This window comes from Dermochelys coriacea, chromosome 24 (genome assembly GCF_009764565.3).
Source record: "Dermochelys coriacea isolate rDerCor1 chromosome 24, rDerCor1.pri.v4, whole genome shotgun sequence".
Lineage (NCBI taxonomy): Eukaryota > Metazoa > Chordata > Testudines > Dermochelyidae > Dermochelys > Dermochelys coriacea.
The window spans coordinates 15636761-15661616 of NC_050091.1; the positions used below are offsets into that span (position 1 = coordinate 15636761).

At 46.6% G+C, this 24856-nt stretch overlaps 1 protein-coding gene across 1 annotated transcript in view; it reads right to left on the bottom strand.

Annotated features, from left to right (window-relative positions):
- The window catches only part of LOC119847607 (IgGFc-binding protein-like), a 43010-nt gene extending 19377 nt beyond the window's left edge, over window positions 1-23633 (bottom strand). The window contains 11 exon segments of the mRNA XM_043502311.1: window positions 489-820; window positions 1529-1670; window positions 2308-2507; window positions 2777-3350; window positions 3865-4454; window positions 5202-5769; window positions 8417-9174; window positions 11144-11717; window positions 12495-12835; window positions 13130-14350; window positions 23058-23633. Coding sequence (XP_043358246.1) covers window positions 489-820; window positions 1529-1670; window positions 2308-2507; window positions 2777-3350; window positions 3865-4454; window positions 5202-5769; window positions 8417-9174; window positions 11144-11717; window positions 12495-12835; window positions 13130-14303 — 5253 coding nt within the window. The 5' untranslated portion in view covers window positions 14304-14350; window positions 23058-23633.
- Between the last annotated feature and the right edge of the window lie 1223 nt (window positions 23634-24856).

Sequence of the window (24856 nt, forward strand, 5' to 3'; positions counted from 1 at the left end):
GCAACCCCAGTACTTGCTTTGGCCTTTCACGAGGCTTCAGCCTGGGGATTTGCCAGGCTGGAGCTCCCCGTTCCTCTTGCCTTTCTCCAACCCTGCTCTACTCCTGGTACCCTGAGCTCCCAGGCAGCCAGGTCCCTCTCTCTCCACAGCTAGAGAGAGACTGACCCAGCTCCTCTCTGAGCCCTTATAACAGGGCCAGGTGTGGCCTGATTGGCGCATGGCCCCAGCTGTGGCTGCTTCCCCAATCAGTCAAGCCTTTTCTCTAGGAGTGGGGTAACTGCCCCGCTACAGATGGATAGATAAAGAGCTTTGTATGGGGATGGAAGGGAGGATGGATGCACAGGTATGAGGACAGATAAATAGATGTGTACAAGGATGGAAGTGGGGATAGATTCAAAGACAGATATATTTGGAAGGGTGGGGGTGGATGGGGATATGTTTTTATTCCAAATGTAACCTCTCCAACCACTTTTGTATTTTGTACTCACTCTGATTTTCCCAACTTCCTTCATGTAAATGGAGATATTGTAGCCATAGATGTAGATGTTGGTCAGGCGCACGTAGGAGACAGCCTGGTTGCTCCCCCTGTTGTCGTTCTTCTCAGTGATGTTGAAGGGCACCAGGGTGGGGTCGGTCCCACAGTACTTGGCCAGGGTGTAGGTGCAGGTTCCCTGGAAGTCAAAGTTCAGCCCGTCGAAGGTGTGATAGTGCGGGTCCCCCCAGCCCCACCAGGTTCAAGTGTAGTTGGGAACACACATCGCACGGCCGTCCTCAATCTTACATGTCTCCTTGGTCCGGCACTTCAGGACTTTGCAGGGATCTGAAAGGGGAGAAATCCCAGCAATCCGTGAGTGAGAGCTAGATGCCAGGTAAGCTCACTTCAGCACGGGCACAGTTATTCTCCAGAACCAGCTGGCCCACCAAAGTCATTCGGAAGAGGGGACAACCAGAAAGGAGTCAATGAGACACAGTTTGCTACAGATGAGAGACCTAGACTATATGTCCCTGTTCAGTAATTGATGAGGAAGAAATTCCCTTGGCTTCTGAATCATAGAATCAGATGGTTAGAAGGGATCATAAGGGTCATGTAGTCTAACCTCCTGCTAAGATGCAGGATAGAAGCTCTGCCTGAGTAGGGATTAAGCAATTAGGTAGAGTAAGGACCTCAACATTTGACCCAAAAGGCAGGAACAGAGGAGACTTTTATTTGCCTCTTGACTGTCAAGTCCCTGATCCAAAAGCCAAGGATAAAATCAATTACTTGGTTTAACATGTCCTGCCTCCCAACCCCCAACCTCCTACCCATATAATTCATTAGATCCCACTCCCCTCCTAGAGATCGGGATAAAACCCAGCTGAACTGGCTCCTAGCCCCCCAGATCTAACCACTTGACCCCACTCCCCTCCTAGATCTAAGGGCAGAAATTCTACTCTGCGCCAGATCCTAAGCTTTTGTGACTCCACTGAATCTGCTCTAATGTCCGGCTCTACAATCACCTCTCTTCTTCTTTCACTCACCCTCCTTTACCTTTGTTGATACATTGCATGATTCCATCTCTGATCTCACAGGTTTCATCACTGGCGCAGCTGTGGGCCTCGCAGGTGACTCCTTGGAAAGGAATGCAGGTGCAGCTTTGCTGGCACTTGTTCTTCAGGACCATTTCGTTGGGCTGTTTTAAAAAGGAGAAATAATACAATGTTACCCAGACAAATATAGTTCTAGAGCGAGGAGGTTTTCAGTTATATATAGCCAACACATGGGTATAGAAATCACATCTCTTGTCTCCCAGCCTCCCTGTTCTAACTCACTAGATCTCACTCTTCTCCAAGAGCCAGGAACAGAACCCAGGAGTCCTGGCTCCCACCCCCCTTGCTCTTTTCTTCACCTCTTGACTGTCAAGTCCCTGATTCAAAAGCCAATGATAAAATCCCTGACTTGATTTGACAGAGACCCCACTCTCCTCGAGAGCTGGCTATAAAACCCAGGAGTCCTGGGTCCCATCCCCCTTTTCTTCTAAACCACTAGACCCTTCTCTCCTTCCAGAGCAAGGGATAGAAGCCAGAGCAAGGGATAGAAGCCATTAGTTATCATTCCCAGCCACCTGCTCTAATTCACTAGACACAACTCCCCTTTCAGAGCCAGGGTTCATGGAAATAGTATTGCACCATTAGTGTCTTTTGCTTTTCTATAGAGATTTATGTATTGGCCACTGGCAACTGACAATGGTCTGATCCAAAATGGCTGATGAGAGCACGGCATGAAGGAAGACAATGGATAGGAGTTAATACCCCAGCAGGGGGTGGTACCTTGTAATATATCCCCTTTTTGAAGCACCCACAGCTCTGCAGAGCCACGCAGCCCTGGCCATCGAAGAGGAAGCCATCGTCGCACTGGCAGCCTTCAGCGCAGGTGTCTGGGCACTTTCTGGCATCGGTGATCCTGGCACCGGTGCTGGTGCAGAGGTCGGCGCACACCTCGTAGTGACTGCTGGCTGGGCAGCGCAGAGCTAAAGCAGAGAGAGAAGTAACTGATAGCTGGAGAGATCTCACCCCACACCTTAGCGAGACAGACATGAAGGAGAGGAGAATCTGACAGGGACGAGAGGACCAGATCACCTTTATAAAGGAACATGACGTTGTTGGTTTTCACCCAAAGGAGTCTCTGAAGAAGCCCAGAGGCCTGGAATGAGATACCTAGAATTGCTGTCCCCGCACCCCTGCGGGAGGGGAGCGAGTGGGACAGACCCTTGTGCTACACCAGCATCACAGCACTTACGGCAGAAGGAGGTGCTCCTCCAGGGCTGGATGGTGGCCCCGGCCTCTTGGCAGGCCGTCACATAGCTGTGGATGCTCTGGCACAGGACCTGGGAGTCCCCGTTGCCCAGGTACACATCATACAGGCAGTTGTTGAAATACACAGTGGGGCTGATCGTGCCGTGGCAGGCGATGAAGGGGCCGTCGGGGGCCGTGAGCAGCCCGCAGTAGTTGCGCTGTTTGAAGACGTCCTTCTTCCTCTCCTCACAGACCGGGCAGCTGGTCCCGGTGCATCCGTCCTCACAGGCTGCCTCCGGGATCGGGATTTTCCAGGCGGAACCAAAGGCTGCCACGTTAGAGGCCGTGCTGCCATCAGGGAGCAGGAACTCGTCATCCTGACGCCTGTTGTAGTTCCCGCACAGGCCGCACATCTGGCCCTGGTAGTTCCCTGGGACAGTGACTCTGACCTGGTAAACCAGGTCGTAGCTCACAGTGAGGCCGAAGTCAGTTTGCACCAGCACGTTTCCACCGTGCCGATATGCTTGGAGCTGCCCATCAGCCACAACCACAGGGAGGTTATGGGAAACCCCGTCCACCTGGAAGAGACAGAGCATTCCCTGTGAGCCGGGGGAGTGGATGCTGTGGGGGTGGGCTATGGGCACAAGATAGGGTCTCAGTGACACCTGGTTAAATCTGTAGTGACACCACTGAATTAAATTAAGTTAGGACCAGGTTCTCATCTCACTGATCCCAAGGTAAAACCAGAGTCACTTCTTGCAGTCAAACGGGGACAGGTCTGTATTCTGATCTCAATTCCCTGGGGTTAATCTGCAATCATCCACTCACTGCAATGAGGTGAGAACTGCATTCTGGTATCACTTGTTCCATTGAAAATCCATAGTCCACTTTTTTCAGTGGGAAGCCTCTGGATTTACACTGGTGTCAATGAGGTCAGGATCACACACTCAGTCTTTGACCCCAGTTGGGGTCTCCACAGAGAGTTAATTCTAATGACTGACCTGTGAGACAAGTGCCTCTTGCATTGCCACATCTGTGGGGCTACCCCATGGCTGGTTTCAAACCCATGGGATCATCTTGAGCAGGACTTACCATGATGAGCCCCTTCTTGTTCTGCAGCAAGGTGAGTATGAACCCATAGTCCTCCACGGACACCAGCTTGGTGACAAACACCTTCCCATTGCCCCAGGGCACGTTCTTCACCTTCACACCGAAGGACGTCAGGTTCCCAGTGTTGGTGCAGCTCTTGGCCAGGGTGTAGGTGCAGGTGCCTTGGAAATCAAAGGCGACCCCATCGAAGGAGAGGTAGTGGGGGTCTCCAGCAGCAGAACACGTTGCGGATCCGACAGGCTGGCATTTCCGGATACCATTCACCAGCTTGCACTCCTCATTAGGGCGGCAGGACAACCCCTTACATACCACGTCTCCGCTGGCCTGGCACACACACTGCTCCTGGCATGTTGGGTGGAAGGTCTCCCCAGCCTTATAATAAAATCCCAGGTAGACACAGCCACACTGGGATATAGGGACACACTCATCACCGCTGAGCACAAAGCCCTCATCACACACGCAACCTTCCCAGCACTGGGCCGAGCACTGAACTGGGGCATAGAGGCTGCTGCAGGTCGACTGGCAGCCATGGGCACAGACCTCGTAGTGGCTGTTTTGGGCACAGGAGAGACCTGCCATTGAGACAACAAGACGTTAGCATCTCAAAAAAGAAGACTAGATGGATTCTGAACTATGTAACAATGTAAGGGCTGGAGAAGGGAGCCTGATGTCAGCCCTGGAGAATGGAGTCTGTTGGGTGCAGTATAGGAAGCTGCCAAGCAAAATTCCTTCATACTGTGCCTTGCCAGTATGTCGTTGCAGGACCCCTTGAGAGAGAAGAGTTCAGTCTCCATGGCCCGTTCAGCTCTTGACCTTTTCTAACACTGGCAGCTCAGGTGTATTTATTTCCAGTTATTACCGTGAGCTCTGTGACAGGCTCATTTGTACTATAAGGACCTGCATGAGACTCACATGCTCGTGAAATACAGGCCCTATATCCCATTCCCTGGACAACCCACACTGAGTCAACTTCTCGCCCCCAGGCAGGGCCTGGATTGGAATTCGCACCCTCCTGGGTACAGGCCCCAAATTCCAATTCCCTGCCCGTGAGCCAGTCCATTCCCCTGTCTTGGGGTCAGATCAGAGCTGGTGCCCCCTAGAGGGGAAAAGCCCCACATTCTCTCCCATGCCCACCCTGAGCTGGCCAGTCCCCCCACCTTGGAGCTAGATCAGAGCCGCACCTGCTAGGGAAGAAACAGCTCATATCCCCTTCCCTGAACACCAACCAACTTGTCTTGCCCTTGAGCAAAGACCCTGTTTTCTTTCCCTCGTGCATTAACTTTCATCCCAGAAGACAGTCCCAAGCTGCTTCCACTTACTGCAGAAGGAGTTGGTCCTCCAGGCATATATAGTCACCCCGGCGGCCTGGCAGGCTGCAGCATAGCTAGTGATAAGCTGGCATATCACAGCTTGTTGGCCTTTGAAGAAGCAATAGTCGTACACGCAGTCTTGGAAGTAGCTCTCAGGGTCGACTTTGCTGTGACACTCTCGGAAGGGGCCACTCTTATCTAAGAGGATCCCGCACTCCCCATTCATTCCTCGTTGGCGTGTCTCAACAGCTTCAAGATCTGAGCATTCGTCCTTGGCAACCTCCACGCAGCCGGGGATATCCTTCACCTTCCAGCTCTGCCCAAAGGCCGTTGGGTTCGGGGCCAATGTGCCGCCCCTCATGGTCAACTCATCTCCCTTGTCCCCGTTGAAGTTCCCACAGAGACCGCACACGGCTCCAGCATAGGTGCTTGGAGCTGTGACAGTGATCCGGCCCTGCCAGTCAAAGGTGACGGTGAGACCAAAGTCAGTCTGGATCGTGGCTTCCTTCCCCCTCCGGTATATGGAGATCTTGCTGTCGTTGGTGCTATATGGAAGGTTGATCAGCACGCTGTTCACCTAGGATCAATGCCAAGGGATCAGTGAGAATGGTCTGACACTGAGCAAGCAACTTTGAACCTGCAGAACCCCGCCCATCTAAAGAACTTTCCAGGTAGAGCCGGTTGAAAAGAAAATCCAAATGGTTAATTTTGAATTCATTTTCATTCTGTTCATTTTTTCTTTTCCTTTTTTTAAAAACTCTTTTTAACTATGTTACCATTTGCAGGTTAAGTAGTTTTTGAAAATGAAATTTTATTGATTCCAAAACCAAAACTTTTCAATTTGGGAAAGTTTCCCAAATGAAGCGCAATGCACAATGACCAATGACTGGAGATAGAAGAATAAGAGATAGGGGTACAATGACAAAATGCCAAAGAAAGAAAGTTATGGCAACTGAACACAAAAAGAGAAGAAACACAGAAAGGCTGACAAATGAAAATAGAAAAGGAATAAAGCTAATGCATCTGTGGAGAAATAACTTGCACAAGCTGGTCAGAATTCTCCATCAGAATGATTTTTGCAGCTGAAAATGCAGTTTCTGAACATTTAAAATTTACTAGCAGAAAATTTTGATTTTGCTGGAAATTTTCTATTTTCCTGACAGAAAAACCAAAATGAAATAGTCATTTTGAGTCAATTCCATCTGAACTGGAATATTTAATTTTTTAACTGCCCCACAATGTTTCATTTTGAATCAGTTAAAACACAATTCATCTTCTTTTCCCTATTGTGCATTGCCTTATGGGAGTTGTAGTTCCAGTCCCCATTCTCTCCTATGGGCTGGACTCCCTGGAGGATTTCAACTCCCTGTAATAGATTTCCACTGCTTGGAGCATCATGGGTATCACATGATTCTGGTTCTACTATGGGAGATCTAGTCCCCCAGGAGAAAATGGTGTCAGGAACTACAGCTCCTATCAGGCAATCGGGAAATACGATTTAATCTTGAAATGTGGCTCAACGCGGTGGATCAGAACATTTCTGTTGGAGTTGCTTGAAATGTTTCATTCATATTAAAATGTAGTATTTCCACATTTCAATTTTTTACCGCATTTTGGGATGAAAACAAAATTTGGAAATGTCTAAACTTCCTGTGAGGTTCGCAGTCCACATTTCACTCGGCTCCTCTTGCCATGCAGACATGCACGGAGAAGGCCTTATTTGTAGAGCAGCAATACGGAAGGTTCGGCTGATTATCTACATGAAATTACATCTGAGCTGGGGAAACTGAGCAGGACTGCCAGATGTCCCGTTTTCAGCCCGACAGTCCAGTCGAAAAGTGGACATGCTGGCCACTTCTGGGAGCAGCGCAGAGCCAGAGCAGGCAGGGAGCCTGCCTTAGCCTTGCTGGGCCACCAACCGGGAGCTGCCCGAGATAAGCGCCGCCTGACCGGAGAGCACATCCCAAACCCCCTTTCCCAGGTTGGAACCCCCTCATGCACCCAAACACCCTCCAAGAGCCCGCACCCCCCCACACACACCCTAATGCCCTACCCCAGCCCTGAGCTCCCTCCTTCACTCCAAACCCCTCATCCCCAGCCCCACCCCACAGCCCGCACCCCCAACCTGAGCCCTCACCCCTTCCCGCACCCCTATCCCCTGCCCCAGCCTAGAGAAAGTGAGTGAGGGTACGGGAGAGCAGGTGACAGAGGGAGGGGGACTGGGGTGAGTGGGGGCAGAGCCACAGAGAAGGGGCGGGGCAGGGGCAGGGCCTCTGGGAACGAGCAGGACAGGGGGCAGGGCAAGGATGTTCAGTTTTGTGCAATTAGAAAGTTGGCAACTCTATTGGAAGGGCTTGAGTGGACAAGGAAGGGGGTTGCTGGGCAGGCAGTGCAGAAGGAGGTGGGAGGCTGCTGTGCAGGAGGGCTTCCTCGTAGTCCCCTGGGTGGCTACAGCGCCCTTCTGACCTGCACTGCCAGGCAGCCTGCTGGAGATGGGGTTTGCAAGTCCCTTGGGGCTGCTCACCCAGGTGTTGAGGGGGGAGAGCAGTGAGTGATGGGGGGAGAGGGGAAAGAGGAGCAAATGGGAGATGGGGCCTCGGAGGAAGAGACGGGGAAGAGGATCCAGTTTTCAGAAATAAGAAAGTTGGCAACCCTAGCACTGAGAGAGAGGCAGATGTGGGCATTGTCCTAGCAATGCTGGATGCAGCTCCAGACAGCTCCAAATTATAGCTGGGAGAATAACGGGGTTTTCAGTTTGCTGGCAATTCCAACCCCCCCACCCCCCCAAAAAACACATTGAACTGAAATGAAAGGTTCCAGAATTTTCAGTGAATGAAAAAGCAAATATGGGGGGAGACTAAACTTTCCATTTGACCCAAAACAAAATCTTTTGGTTGAATTTCAAGTTTGTCTTGTCTTTATGATAGTTTTAAAAAATAAAATTAAAGGAAAATTTGAAATTAAAAGTCATTTTGAACTGAATTTTTGTTTTAAAATGCCAAAACGGAACATTTGAATGGTTTGGATTTTTTTTAAAGGGTTCTTTCCAATTAAAACAATTTGGTGAAACTGACACAAATTCACAAAGTGTTTTCTTGTTGCCAAACCTGCACTTTTTACCAAAAAAGGTTAGATATGAAAACCGTCAGTCACCTGAAGTCCAAAATATACATCAGAAATTTCATTCTGTGTTGAAAATATGGTTGAATTAAACATCTAATCACAGTGTCCTGGGTAAAAGAAAAGATAAAATGAGCGAACTCAGGAAAGAAGAAAATGATGGCTGACCACAGGAAAGAAAGAAGGTTCGGTGACTGAACATGGTAAAGGAAGACAGGTCTGATGACTGACCAAGAAAGGATAGAAAGATTTGATAAGCTCACCACGACCCTTCCAGGGTTTTCCCTGCTGATCACAATGTCGACCTCATAGACTTTGACCTGCACAACTTTGGTGAAGGACACGACTTGGCTGCCCCGATGGTCGTTCTGAACTAGGACCTGGAAATCCACCAGGTCCTGGCTTTTGTTGCACAGCCCGGCGAACTGAAACAGGCAGGTGCCCTGGAAGTCAAACTTCTTCCTGTCAAAGCTGATGTAGTGAGGATCCCCCGAAGCTGAGCAGGTTTCGTAGCTGTTGGGGTAGCAGTTCTGGATACCATTCTCTACCCGGCACTGCTCCCCAGTCCTGCATCCAGTGGCCTGGCAGTTCACTTGCTTGGTTTGTGGGTCACAGAGGCACTGTCTTGTGCAGGTGCTTTCCCCCCAGAATTGCTCTCCGAGAGAATACAGACGCCCCTGAAACTCGCACCCACATCCAGCCTTGGGGATGCATTTCCCAGCATCCAGCACGAAGCCCTCGTTGCACTGGCAGGTCTCCACGCAGGGCAAGGAGCAGTTGTTAGGGGTCGCTTGGTCATTGCAGGTGGCAGGACAGGCAGAGCCGCAAGCCTTATACTGGCTATTCACTGGGCAGGGCAGAGCTGTCAAAAGGACAGGACACTGAGGTCACTGGGAATATCGCTCCCCTGTAGTATTAAACAGTTTAGCACAGGTCTGAGGGGGCCCAGCTGGAAATTCTGCATCATAGCAGACCCTAATGATACTCCTGAACCTACAGTGAACTCTGACCCATAGAACTAGAGATGTCACGGCCCCATCACCTTCAGTCCATGGCTTTGTCAGTCTAGCTTTAAAAGACTGAAGTAATGAGGCTCCCACCAATCCTCTCAAGAAGATAATTCTGTAGGCTGACAGACTTCTTCATTTTCCCTTCGCTCCGTCTTGTCCCATTACTGTTAGACATACCCACTGGGACTACCATGAACATTTCCCCTACCTACTTCCTCACCTCAGATTTTCTGAGAGGGTTATTTCGTCCACCGCTTATCCCTAGTCTACACGAGAAAGGGTATGCTGGTATAGCAATACCAGCAAACTTTCCTAGTGGGGATACTGTTTATACCAGCGAAAGAGTCCTTATGCTGATATAGCTCATACCATTTCCCCAGATGAATTAAGCTATGATGGCAAAAGTTCTTTGGTGGGTCCTGGGTCCAGCTATAGTCACCCATGTTCAAGAAAGATCAAATCAGACATGGGTAGGTGCAGTGAAGAGCTAGTAGGATGATATGGGGAATGGAAGGCCTATTTTAAGAGAGTAGACTAAAAGAGGTTCGCTTATTTAACCTAGCAAAGGAGAGGATCAGGCGCTACTCCATGGGTGCTCCGGGGCTGGAGCATCCGTGGGAAAAAAGTAGCCGGTGCTCAGCACCCACCGACAGCCCTATTGATCAGCTCCTCCCTCTCCACCCAGTGCCTCCCGCCCACCAGTGATCAACTCTTCAGCGGCATGCAGGAGGTGCTGTGGAGGAGGGGGAGAAACGGGCAGAAAGAGGCAGGGCAGGGTGGAGGTTTGGGGGAAGAATGGAGGGGGCAGGGCCTGGAGCGGAGTGGGGGTCAAGAACCCCCGGGGAACTCAGGAAGTCGGTGCCTGTGATGTGATTGCTTTCCATAAATACATGGAGGGGAACACCAGGGAGGAAGAAAAGGTATTTTAATGAAAGGACAACATTGGTACAAGAACAAAGGAGGCAAAACTGGCCATGAGCCAGTTTACACTTGAAATTAGAAGGTTTCTAATCATCAGAGCAGAGTGAAGTTCTGGAACAGATTTGCAGTAGGAGCAGTTGGGTGAAGGACCGACCTAATTTGAAGATGGAGCGTGATAAAATTATGAACGGGATTGTATGATGGGATGGCTGCAACAGGAGGGAGTGAACGCAATGATCCAAGAGGTCCCTTCCAGTCCTGGGTTCCTATGTTTGCCAGTATAATTGCATCTACACTAGGGTTTTTTGCCAGTATAAAAATGTCTCAGAGAATCACAGTCCTAACTGCTGTTATTATACCGGCAAATGTTTCAGGCATAGACATGGCTTGAGTCATCCGTTCGCCAAGCTATGCACAGGCACACCTTTGACTGTTTCCTTCTCATTCAGCCTCCCCTGCTTCTTTACATTATTTGCACTGGCCATTTTTCAAATTCCAAGGGTGAGGCCAGAACCTCTGCTAAAGTCAAAGAAGTCATGCCGATTTCAACCGGGAAGGAACTGTCTCATTATCATTAGTTTATAGGTGCCTAACAAACAGCACAAGTATTAAAAGAAGACAGAGATATTCAAAAGAAGCCAACTGGGGACCACTGAGGTATGATACAGAGAGATCAATTCTCATTGTGATGTTCCAAAGGCACTTAAACATCTATCTGTGCAGTCCTACCACATCCATGATATCTCAGAGCCTCTATGATATTTACACTCAGTTCTACAAATCTCTTTAGATCTCTTGGGGACCTGTTCTCATTTTGCCATTGACTTCAAACTCAGCTACTAAAACCTCCTGTCTTTAGGTCATGAGCCATCACCTCTTTGTCACCCTGGATATACTCACAGCACCCTGTGGGTATCCTCCACTCGGAGATGGCCACCCTCTTTCTCCGGCAGGCATCAGCGTAGGTTGTCAGTGCCCGGCACAGCATTTCCTTGAGGCCATCGTTCATGCACAAATCATAGACGCAGTTGTCCAGGTAGTTTTTGGGGTCGATCATGGAGTGGCACCGGCTGAAGGGGCCACTCACCTCTTTGGTGATCCAGCCGCAGAAGGGCTCAGCTTTGTACCTGCTGACCAGCTCTGGGGAGCAGCTCTTGCACTCCCCATGGCAGTCATCCCAGCAGAACCTGTCCCAATCCTCCACCTTCCAGCTCTTCTCGAACTCCACGGAGTTGGCAGCCAGTGCCCCGGCTGGGGTAGCAAAGTCGTCCCCAGGGTCCCCGTTGTAGTTGCCACAAAGGCCACACATGGTCTCCGAGAAGCTGCTGGAGAGCCGCACCACCAGGTAGCTGTTCCAGTCATAGGAGACCCTCAGGGAGAAGTCAGTCTCAATGACCACAGAACCTCCACTCTGATACACCTTCAGCTTCCCCTCAAGCAGGGAGATGGGCAGGCGGGAGCGCTGGTCATTCACCTGGGAAGGGAACCACAAGAAACAGACATTGTTCTGGGTGCATTACCCAAAGGAATCTGGCACAGTGAGGGACTTACTGGCCCTGCACTGAGGCTGCTATGTGCCACTGCAGTTCAAATAATACTAGGTTGAGATTTGCAAGGTTAGCTAGGGGATTTAGCCACACAGCTCCCATTAATTGCAATGTAGTTACATACTCAAGTCATCCTTGGAAATCTCAGACACAGAGTTTTCTATATAAAGCCACCATGTAGCTTGACATGCTCTGCTGAAAGTTACATGAGCAGAATTGTCAGACGGAGGGGATCCCAGAGCTGGGATAGTAAAGCTGTATGTATGTAGGGACTGTGGGAGTAGCCTAGGGCTGAGATAGTGCTGCAGGGGGAGACGGTGGGTCTGGATTGATGATCACCAGCAGATCTGTGTGTATATGGGGAGCCCAGGGCTGGAGTTGCTCGGGGACTGAGTTGAGACTGAGAGGCACTGGCAGAGCTTTGTATGAGGGGAGCCCAGGGTTGGAGTAGCAGGGGGCTGTGAGTCAGGACTGAAGGGCATTAGCAGAGATGAAGAGGAAAAAGGAAGGGGAGATGAAGGGGAAGGGAGGCTGGAATAGCAGTGAGTTTTTGTTCAAATCTGAAGTACAAGTGTGAATCTCTGTAGTAAAACTTTCCAGCAGCTGCCTCTAGCAAATGCGATTTTATGTTAGCATCACCAAATCTACCCTTCAATCATAAGCAGAAAACAAAGTATCAGTATTTATTCACGTTGCTCTCTTACCCTCACAAACCCAGTCTCATATCTGACCACTGAGACAGTGACATTATAGACTTCAACCATCACATAACCAACATAGGAGACACGCGTGTTGCCCCTGTTGTCGTTCTTGGCCTTGACACTGAATGACGGGAGAGTTGAGTCTGAGCCGCAGGTCTTGGCGATGGTGTAGGTGCAGGTGCCCATGAAGTCGAAATTCCGCCCATCGAAAGTGTGATAATGTGGGTCTCCCTGAGCCCAGCAGATGGATTCTGACTCAGCCACACACACCGGGCGGCCATCTACAATCTGACACATCTCTTTCTTCCTGCATTGAACAATGCTGCAGGACAGGGTTGGGTTACCTAGAATGATTCAACCAGCCAGTTATACAAGAACTCATTTATGCCATGTATTGGCAGGATGATTTGTTTGTTTGCACTGCATTTTTCAGCCACTAGGTGTCTCTGTTCAGGATGAGGGAGACTTGTAACAAAAGAGACAAAGTTGGATCTCAAGCTGTGTACAGCCTCTTTGTGTATATTTGTTGTCATCTCCCATCCTATGCAGTTGTTGGGGAGTGGGGTGTTGCCTGGATAATAAACACACACAAAACTTACTTACTGCCTAGGAATTATAGAAACACAGAAATTACTTACTGCATGCACAAAGGCCAGATGAGCCATATCCACTGTGCATTCTCCCTCCAAAGCTCAGCAGACTGAAGGGCGAGCTCGGGTGCTGTATGGAATGGGTACTAATCCCTATGCCAAAGCTGTACTCTCCCCAAGAATACTCCATGCCAGGGATCTGCCTCCACTGGACATTTCCTATGGCTTTCTGATCAGACATGATCCTGCTGGACTCTGAGCTCTTGACTATGATCAGCACATGGTTCTCAAACTCCTTCACCTCATCAGTGTGGTAGGACTGGCAGTAGTTCGTGACGGGTGGGATGTTGATGAGGAACGGGTCATATGTGGATTTCCCATTTTTAGCACCAGTGAAGAAGAGAAGAACCTGGATGCTGGTGCTAGCAGAGATGTAAAGTGGGTGAGAGACTTGGACTTGAAATTCAACAACCTGCCCAGCCAATATGTTGCAAGAATCTCGTGTGGGCCCTGACTGATAGTCAATGCGAGTGTTTTGGGAGGCGACAATGTACGCAATGTCAAACTTGGCTTGGAAGGACAGAGGAGGGACGATGTATGTGCTGCCCCAGCTGGAGACAGGCAGGAGCTGCTCGACAGCGTGATCACAGTAGGTGTTTTGGTCAACACAGCTGTGCCCAGTCAAGACGGCCACATCTTCCTGAGACTCGATTTTGGTGCCAGATAAATCAGCAGAGCTTTGCAGTTGCAAGGCTTGGTAGGGAGCGAGGGGAACCGTGAGTTTACTCCCAGCAGCATAGATCCAGCGTTTGAAAATTACAGCCCCCTTCAAATAAATATCAACTGTAGTGGGAGCCTGCCCTGCTATGACAGCAAACTCTTTGTTGCCTGAATTTTTGCCAGATGGAGTTACAATGTAATATACAGTACCCAGCTTCTCAATGGGATACACTACAGTGGTATCGATGGAATTGGGCTTTGAGTTAACAGACAGGACAGAGATGTTTTTGTCAGCCTGAATGAGGATGGTGCTATCAAATGTTTGGCTCCCAAACATCTCTACAGAGGCTGGGATCTGCACGGTCACTGTCTGTCCTTCTCCAACAGGTGTCATTCTCCGGAACGTACCCTTGTTCACTGTCACAGTAACCGTAGTGGAGGCATGGTAACCAGTGATAAACAGCTTGCAATCTGCTCTGACACTTTGGACATAGTTTTGCATGAAGACCGTAATGAATTCTTTCCCACAGAAACTTGCTCTGCAAAGACCTAAAAGCAACAGATTGTGGGTTAGATTCATAGATACTAAGGTCAGAAGGGACCATTCTGATCATCTAGTCCGACCTCCTGCACAACGCAGGACACAGAATCTCACCCACCCGCTCCTACAAAAAACCTCACCTATGTCTGAGCTATTGAAGTCCTCAAATCGTGGTTTAAAGACTTCAAGGAGCAGAGAATCCTCCAGCAAGTGACCCGTGCCCCATGCTACAGAGGAAGGCGAAAAACCTCCAGGGCCTCTTCCAATCTGCCCTGGAGGAAAATTCCTTCCCGACCCCAAATATGGCAATCAGCTAAACCCTGAGCATATGGGCAAGATTCACCAGCCAGATATTACAGAAAATTCTTTCCTGGGTAACTCAGATCCCATCCATCTAATATCCCATCTCAGGGGATTAGGCCTATTATTAGGAAAAAAATTTGACTAGGAGGGAGGTGAAGCACTGGAATGAGTTACCTAGGGAGGTGGTGGAATCTCCTTCCTTTGAGGTTTAAGGTCAGGCTTGACAAAGCCCTGGCTGGGATGATTTAGTTGGAGATTGGTCCTGCTTTGAGCAGGGAGTTGGACTAGATGACCTCCTGAGGTCCCTTCCAACCCTGATATTCTGTGATGTGATGAATTAATTACCAAAATCACATTATCCCATCATACCATCTCCTCCATAAACTTATCAAGTAGAATCTTAAAACCAGATAGATCTTTTGCCCCCACTGCTTCCCTTGGAAGGCTATTCCAAAACAGACAGCTGCAGCGGCACAGGAGCTAGCAAACAGAGCTCTAAACAGGGGAGTTTGAGTGGGAGTTTGTAAGGGGGGTTTGGATTGTGCTTGTTTGGGGTTTGCTTTTGCTGGGGGGGTGGTCTTTTTGGTGTGGCTTGTGTTTCCCAGATTAACAGGATTTAGGTGGGAAGGAGATGACAGATACAGAGGAAGCTGTGGGAGTGACTCCTGCAGTGAAAGACACATTGAGGATGACTGGATGTGGAAGCTGTGGTATGTACATGATCCTGGAGGGGGGAACCGGTAAGAGTTTTGTCTGCATGAAATGCCGTCTGATAGAGCTGATGGAGGAAAAGATCCGAGGTTTGGAGATGCAGGTGGAAAGTCTGGTTGAGTTTAGGAAGGGGTTTGAGCAGATGATGGAGCAAAGATATGAGGTATCTGAAGGGAAAAGCTCAGACTCACGGATGGAAGCAGGGCTGGGGAATTTTGAGGAGAGACTGGATGAGGAAAGTGGTCAGTGGAAACATGTGACTCAAAGAACCAGGCAGAGGAAAAGACGGGCTAGTGAAGGAGAAATAGAGCTTAGGAACAGGTTTGCAGAGTTGGAAAATGAAGGGGCTCAGCAGGTAGTCGCTGAAGGTGGAAGGGTAAGGAAGAAGAGAAGAGAGGCTAGCCCTATAGAAAAAGGGGAAGAGTCAAGGGAGAGTACACCAAATATGAGCCCCAGGAGGATACAGGATGGGTTGAAGAGAATTGTAAGGGAAAATAGGAATGGAAAGAACTTGCAGCCAGAGGGAACAGGGGAGAGACTGGAGAATAGCACTGTCACCAGGAAAAGGCAGGTCTATGTGATCGGGGACTCTTTATTGAGAAGAATAGACAGGCCTGTAACTAGAGCTGATCCTGAGAATAGAAGGGTGTGCTGTCTTCCGGGTGCTAAGATACGGGATGTACACCTGAGGTTGAAAAGGATCCTCAAGGGAGCGGGAAAGAATCCCCTAATTATCCTTCATGTGGGAACAAATGATACAGCCAGATTCTCGCTGGAAAGTATCAAGGGAGACTATGCTAGGCTGGGGAAGACGCTTAAGGAAATTGAGGCTCAGGTGATCTTTAGCGGGATCCTTCCTGTTCCTAGAGAAGGGCAACAAAGGTGTGACAAGATTATGACTGTCAACAGATGGCTTAGGCAGTGGTGCTATAAGGAGGGCTTTGGGATGTATGGCCACTGGGAGGCATTCACGGACAGAGGTCAGTTCTCTCGGGATGGACTTCATCTGAGTAGGGAAGGAAATAGACTTCTAGGATCGAGGCTGGCACAACTGATAAAGAGAGCTTTAAACTAGGAATTGGGGGGAGATGGATGGGAGATGTCCAGAAAATCTCCACGCCAGATTTTAGCATTGAGAGGGAAGAAGATGAAGTAAGAAAGGATACAGCCATGGGTAGGAGAATGTATATAAGGAGCGAGGGCGGTGTGGATACTAGTCTAATAGGTTATACTGGCTGTAGAATGACTGTGCCTAATAGGGTACAAATGTGAGCGAGGCCAAACAGCAAAAATTAAGATGTTTATACACCAATGCGAGGAGTCTAGGTAACAAAATGGAGGAACTAGAGCTACTGGTGCAGGAAGTGAAACCAGATATTATAGGGATAACAGAAACATGGTGGAATAATAGTCATGACTGGACTACAGGTATTGAAGGGTATGTGCTCTTTAGGAAAGACAGAAACAAAGGTAAAGGGGGTGGAGTAGCATTGTATATCAACGATGAGTTAGAATGTAAAGAAATAAGAAGCGATGCAATGGATAAGACAGAGTCTGTCTGGGCAAAAATTACATTGGGGAAGAAAACTAGTAAAGCCTCTCCTGCGATAGTGCTTGGGGTATGCTATAGACCTCTGGGATCTAATTTGGTTATGGATAGAGCCCTTTTTAATGTCTTTAATAAAGTAAATACTAATGGAAACTGCGTGATCATGGGAGACTTTAACTTCCCAGATATACACTGGAGGACCAGTGCTAGTAATAATAATAGGGCTCAGATTTTCCTAGATGCGATAGGTGATGGATTCCTTCATCAAGTAGTTGCTGAACCGACTAGAGGGGATGCCATTTTAGATTTAATTTTGGTGAGTAGCGAGGACCTCATAGAAGAAATGGTTGTAGGGGACAATCTTGGCTCAAGTGATCATGAGCTAATTCAGTTCAAACTAAATGGAAGGATTAACAAAAATGAATCTGCAACTAGGGTTTTTGATTTCAAAAGGGCTGACTTTCAAAAATTAAGGCAATTTGTTAGGGAAGTGGATTGGACTGAAGAACTTATGGATCTAAAGGCAGTTGAGGCCTGGGATTACTTTAAATCAAAACTGCAGAAGCTATCGGAAGCCTGTATCCCAAGAAAGGGGAAAAAATTCATAGGAAGGAGTTGTAGACCAAGCTGGATGAGCAAGCATCTTAGAGAGGTGATTATGAAGAAGCAGAAAGCATACAGGGAGTGGAAGATGGGAGGGATCAGCAAGGAAAGCTACCTAATTGAGGTCAGAAGATGTAGGGATAAAGTCAGAGAGGCTAAAAGTCGAGTAGAGTTGGACCTTGCAAAGGGAATTAAAACCAATAGTAAAAGGTTCTATAGCCATATAAATAAGAAGAAAACTAAGAAGGAAGAAGTGGGGCCGCTTAACACTGAGGATGGAGCGGAGGTTAAAGATAATCTAGGCATGGCCCAATATCTAAACAAATACTTTGCCTCAGTCTTTAATAAGGCTAAAGAGGATCTTGGGGATAATGGTAGCATGACAAATGGGAAGGAGGATATAGAGGTAGATATTACCATATCAGAGGTAGAAGCGAAACTGAAACAGCTTAATGGGACTAAATCGGGGGGCCCAGATAATCTTCATCCAAGAATATTAAAGGAATTGGCACCTGAAATTGCAAGCCCATTAGCAAGAATTTTTAATGAATCTGTAAACTCAGGAATAGTACCGAATGATTGGAGAATTGCTAATATAGTTCCTATTTTTAAGAAAGGAAAAAAAAGTGATCCAGGTAACTACAGGCCAGTTAGTTTGACCTCTGTAGTATGCAAGGTCCTGGAAAAAATTTTGAAGGAGAAATTAGTTAAGGACATTGAAGTCAATGGTAAATGGGACAAAATACAACATGGTTTTACAAAAGGTAGATCGTGCCAAACCAACCTAATCTCCTTTTTTGAAAAAGTAACAGATTTTTTAGAGAAAGGAAATGCAGTGGATCTAATTTACCTAGATTTCAGTAAGGCATTTGATACCGTGCCACATGGGGAATTATTAGTTAAATTGGAGAAGATGGGGATCAATATGAACATCAGAAGGTGGATAAGGAATTGGTTAAAGGGGACTGCAACGGGTCCTACTGAAAGGCGAACTGTCAGGTTGGAGGGAGGTTACCAGTGGAGTTCCTCAGGGATCGGTTTTGGGACCAATCTTATTTAATCTTTTTGTTACTGACCTTGGCACAAAAAGTGGGAGTGTGCTAATAAAGTTTGCAGATGATACAAAGCTGGGAGGTATTGCCAATTCGGAGAAGGATCGGGATATTATACAGGAGGATCTGGATGACCTTGTAAACTGGAGTAATAGTAATAGGATGAAATTTAATAGTGAGAAGTGTAAGGTTATGCATTTAGGGATTAATAACAAGAATTTTAGTTATAAGTTGGGGACGCATCAATTAGAAGTAACGGAAGAGGAGAAGGACCTTGGAGTATTGGTTGATCATAGGATGACTATGAGCTGCCAATGTGATACGGCTGTGAAAAAAGCTAATGCGGTTTTGGGATGCATCAGGAGAGGCATTTCCAGTAGTGATAAGGAGGTTTTAGTACCGTTATACAAGGCACTGGTGAGACCTCACCTAGAATACTGTGTGCAGTTCTGGTCTCCCATGTTTAAAAAGGATGAATTCAAACTGGAGCAGGTACAGAGAAGGGCTACTCGGATGATCCGAGGAATGGAAACTTGTCTTATGAAAGGAGACTTAAGGAGCTTGGCTTGTTTAGCCTAACTAAAAGAAGGTTGAGGGGAGATATGATTGCTCTCTATAAATATATCAGAGGGATAAATATAGGAGAGGGAGAGGAATTATTTCAGCTCAGCACCAATGTGGACACAAGAACAAATGGGTATAAACTGGCCACCAGGAAGTTTAGACTTGAAATCAGACGAAGGTTTTTAACCATCAGAGGAGTGAAGTTTTGGAATAACCTTCCAAGGGAAGCAGTGGGGGCAAAAGATCTATCTGGTTTTAAGATTCTACTCGATAAGTTTATGGAGGAGATGGTATGATGGGATAATGGGATTTTGGTAAGTAATTGATCTTTAAATATTCAGGGTAAATAGGCCAAATCCCCTGAGATGGGATATTAGATGGATGGGATCGATTTACTATAGAAAATTCTTTCCTGGGTATCTGGCTGGTGAATCTTGCCAATGTGCTCAGGGTTTGGCTGATTGCCATGTTTGGGGTCGGGAGGGAGTTTTCCTCCAGGAGAGGCCCTGGAGGTTTTTTTGCCTTCCTCTGTAGCATGGGGCATGGTTGACTGGAGGGAGGCTTCTCTGCTCCTTGAAGTTTTGAACCATGATTTGAGGACTTCAATAGCTCAGACATGGGTGAGGTTTTTCATAGGAGTGGTGGGTGACATTCTGTGGCCTGCGCTGTGCAGGAGGTCGGACTAGATGATCAGAGTGGTCCCTTCTGACCTTAGTATCTATGAATCTATGAAAACTTCACTCCTCTGATGGTTAGAAACCTTCATCTAATTTCAAGTCTAAACTTCCTGGTGGCCAGTTTATAACCATTTGTTCTTGTGTCCACATTGGTGCTGAGGTTAAATAATTCCTCTCCCTCTCCTGCATTTATCCCTCTGATATATTTATAGAGAGCAATCATATCTCCCCTCAACCTTGTTTTAGTTAGGCTAAACAAGCCAAGCTCCTTAAGTCTCCTTTCATAAGACAAGTTTTCCATTCTTCGGATCATCCCCGTAGCCCTTCTCTGTACCTGCTCCAGTTTGAATTCAACCTTTTTAAACATGGGAGACCAGAACTGTACACAGTATTCCAGGTGAGGTCTCACCAGTGCCTTGTATAACGGTACTAAAACCTCCTTATCCCTACTGGAAATGCCTCTCCTGATGCATCCCAAAACCGCATTAGCTTTTTTCACAGCCATATCACATTGGCAGCTCATAGTCATCCTGTGATCAACCAATATTCCAAGGTCCTTCTCCTCTTCCGTTACTTCTAATTAATGCGTCCCCAACTTATAACTAAAATTCTTGTTATTAATCCCTAAATGCATAACCTTACACTTCTCACTATTAAATTTCATCCTATTACTATTTCTCCAGTTTACAAGGTCATCCAGATCCTCCTGTATAATATCCCGATCCTTCTCTGAATTGGCAATACCTCCCAGCTTTGTATCATCTGCAAACTTTATTAGCACACTCCCACTTTTTGTGCCAAGGTCAGTAATAAAAAGATTAAATAAGATTGGTCCCAAAACTGATCCCTGAGGAACTCCACTGGTAACCTCCCTCCAACCTGACAGTTCACCTTTCAGTAGGACCCGTTGTAGTCTCCCCTTTAACCAATTCCTTATCCACCTTTTGATGTTCATATTGATCCCCATCTTCTCCAATTTAACTAATAATTCCCCATGTTGCACAGTATAAAACGCCTTACTGAAATCTAGGTAAATTAGATCCACTGTGTTTCCTTTATCTAAAAAATCTGTTACTTTCTCAAAGAAGGAGATCAGGTTGGTTTGGCACGATCTACCTTTTGTAAAACCATGTTGTATTTTGTCCCATTTACCATTGACTTCAATGTCCTTAACTAATTTCTCCTTCAAAATTTTTTCTAGGACCTTGCATACTACAGATGTCAAACTAAGTGGCTTGTAGTTACCCGGATCACTTTTTTTTCCTTTCTTAAAAATAGAAACTATATTAGCAATTCTCCAATAATTCGGTACAACTCCTGAGTTTACAGATTCATTAAAAATTCTTGCTAATAGGCTTGCAATTTCAGGTGCCAATTCCTTTAATGTTCTTGGATGAAGATTATCTGGGCCCCCTGATTTAGTCCCATTAAGCTGTTTGAGTTTCGCTTCTACCTCAGATATGGTAATATCTACCTCCATATCCTCATTCCCATTTGTCATGCTACCATTATCCCTAAGATCCTCTTTAGCCTTATTAAAGACTGAGGCAAAGTATTTGTTTAGATATTGGGCCATGCCTAGATTATCCTTAACCTCACTCCATCCTCAGTGTTTAGCGGCCCCACTCCTTCTTTCTTAGTTTTCTTCTTATTTATATGGCTATAGAACCTTTTACTATTGGTTTTAATTCCCTTTGCAAGGTCCAACTCTACTCGACTTTTAGCCTGTCTCACTTTATCCCTACATGTTCTGACCTCAATTAGGTAGCTTTCCTTGCTGATCCCTCCCATCTTCCACTCCCTGTATGCTTTCTGCTTCTTCTTAATCACCTCTCTAAGAAGCTTGCTCATCCAGCTTGGTCTACAACTCCTGCCTATGAATTTTTTCCCCTTTCTTGGGATACAGGCTTCCAATAGCTTCTGCAGCTTTGATTTAAAGTAATCCCAGGCCTCCTCTACCTTTAGATCCATACATTCTTCAGTCCAATCCACTTCCCTAACTAATTTCCTTAATTTTTGAAAGTCAGCCCTTTTGAAATCAAAAACCGTAGTTGCAGATTTATTTTTGTTAATCTTTCCGTTCAGTTTGAACTGAATTAGCTCATGATCACTTAAACCAAGATTATCCCCTACAACTATTTCTTCTATGAGGTCCTCACTACTCACCAAAACCAAATCTAAAATGGCATCCCCTCTAGTTGGTTCAGCAACTACTTGATGAAGGAATCCATCAGCTATCACATCTAGGAAAATCTGAGCCCTATTATTATTACTAGCACTGGTCCTCCAGTCCATATCTGGGAAGTTAAAGTCTCCCATGATCATGCAGTTTCCATTAGTATTTACTTTATTAAAAATATTAAAAAGGGCTCTATCCATATCCAAATTAGATCCCGGCGGTCTATAGCACACCCCAAGCACTATTGTAGGAGAGGCTCTACTAGTTATCTTTCCCAATGTAATTTTTGCCCCGACGGACTCTGTCTTATCCATTGCATCGCTTCTTATTTCTTTACATTCTACCTCATCATTGATATACAATGCTACTCCACCACCTTTACCTTTGTTTCTGTCTTTCCTAAACAGCACATACCCTTCAATACCTGTAGTCCAGTCATGACTACTATTCCACCATGTTTCTGTTATCCCTATAATATCTGGTTTCACTTCCTGCACCAGTAGCTCTAGTTCCTCCATTTTGTTACCTAGGCTCTTCGCATTGGTGTACAAACATCTTAATTTTTGCTGTTTGGCCTCGCTCACATTTTGTACCCTATTAGGCATAGTCGTTCTACCTCCAGTATAACCTATTACACTGGTATCCACACTGCCCTTGCTCCTTGTATACATTCTCCTACGCATGGCTGTATCCTTTCTTACTTCATCTTCTTCCCTCTCAATGCTAAAATCTGGCGTGGAGATTACCTGGACATCTCCCAACCATCTCCCCCAAATTCCTAGTTTAAAGCTCTCTTTATCAGTTGTGCCAGCCTCCATCCTAGAAGTCTATTTCCTTCCTACTCAGATGAAGTCCATCCCGAGAGAACTGTCCTCTGTCCATGAATGCCTCCCAGTGGCCATACATCCCAAAGCCCTCCTTATAGCACCACTGCCTAAGCCATCTGTTGACAGTCATTTGACAGACAGGGTTAAGAAAGAGGGTCAGAAACCCCACACCAAATCACAGCTGGGAATAGAACTCAAGTGTCCCAACTTCCAGATTCACTGTTCTAAGCAACAGACACTAGTCACCTACCCAAGGTAGGAATAAAATGCTGGAGTCCTGACTCCTAGGCCCTCTTAGTTCAACCCTAAATTCCACTTTCCTTCCAGACTTATAAATAGAAATGAGAAGTCCTGATTCCCAGATGCTTCTGCTTTAACCATTTAGACTATCACTCTCCTCCTGGAAAATGGAGAACATGCAAAAGGAGGCCTAGCATGAAGAAGACCAAATACAATGACCAAAGAAAAGTAGAAGAAAAAGATGAAGAAGGTTAAATGTGAAAAAGATCAGAAATGAAAAAAGCAAATCAACCATTGCAGAGATACCTGAATTTGAAAAACAAGAACCACTGAATATGAACACAAAGAAGAAGACTACAAAGAAGTGCCAAGTGTTGGGATATGTAAGGGTTAAGTAGAGACCTGGGAAACCGCTGGTGTGCTGGTATGGTATTAGGGAGTGAAGTCACAGGCAGGCACCATTTCTTCATTTGATAGATAAAAGTGTCATCCCTCGCCCTGCCCTTCAGCTTGATGGAGATAGATAAGCTCGCAGCTGCATAAGGAATGTGGCGATCTAAAAGATACTTTTTGTGTAGAGCGGTGTTTTCTCCGCCTCCCTTCCTTTCCCAGCTACATAAATGAGCTCGGGGTCATGGCTCTTTCCTCCCTCCCCTGTGAACTGCTGAATAAGGGAACTTGTGGTTATAATTACTGCAAAGAAATGTATTTTCAAGGTAAAAATGTCTGTATAATATGCATAATGCTGTAAATAGTAAATAGGGGCGGGTATAATCATAATATGGGAGTTCATATTACTCAGTAAGGGTTTTGGAGCAAATGTAGGTGTTTACATACTAACTTAGATAAAAAGAGTGTGCTGTAACTAAGCGAGTGCTTATTTAACAATTGGGTTGAGGGGAACAAGTATCACAATAAAGAAGCCTGTACTTAAATCCACCTCTGGGTCAACCTGCTCCTTTTTTTTCTAACACCAACAAACACAAGGACAAGGAAGACCAAATGTGAGGACAACAGAAAACCAAGAAGATATGAACCAAACATAAAGAAAGTCAAAATTGATGGAGAAGAATGACGGAGCATTAATGAGAGAAAAGATTGAGCAAGAAGAAGCTAGAACAAGATGAAGAGTGAGTGTAATGCTGACAGCAGCGGCAGGCGGGGTCGAACCGGGGAACTCTGGAGGTTAGTGCATGAGCCTCTACAGCATAAGCTAAAAGCCAAACTGGCTGTTAGCTAAGGCTGTAGAGCACCCTTTTTATATATCTCTCTACGTGGTCTCAGTGCCACTAGATGGGACAGAGCACCATGCCCAGGCAGTGTGTGGATTACATGAGCACTAAGAAATCCAAAAGTTAAGAAAACTGAGCATGAAGACAGAACAAGAATGAGCATGAAGAAATCTTAATTTGAAGAAGAATGCTGAACACGAAGACAGAAGAAGAATGAGCATGAAGAAATCCAGACTTGAATAATAATATTGAACAAAAGAACACATGACGATCGGGGGAGGTCCTGGACGACTGGAAAAAGGTTAATGTAGTGCCCATCTTTAAAAAAGGGAAGAAGGAGGATCCTGGGAACTACAGGCCAGTCAGCCTCACCTCAGTCCCTGGAAAAGTCATGGAGCAGGTCCTCAAGGAATCAATTCTGAAGCACTTAGAGGAGAGGAAAGTGATCGGGAACAGTCAGCATGGATTCACCAAGGGCAAGTCATGCCTGACTAATCTAATTGCCTTCTACGACAAGATAACTGGCTCTGTGGATGAGGGGAAAGCAGTGGACATGTTGTTCCTTGATTTTAGCAAA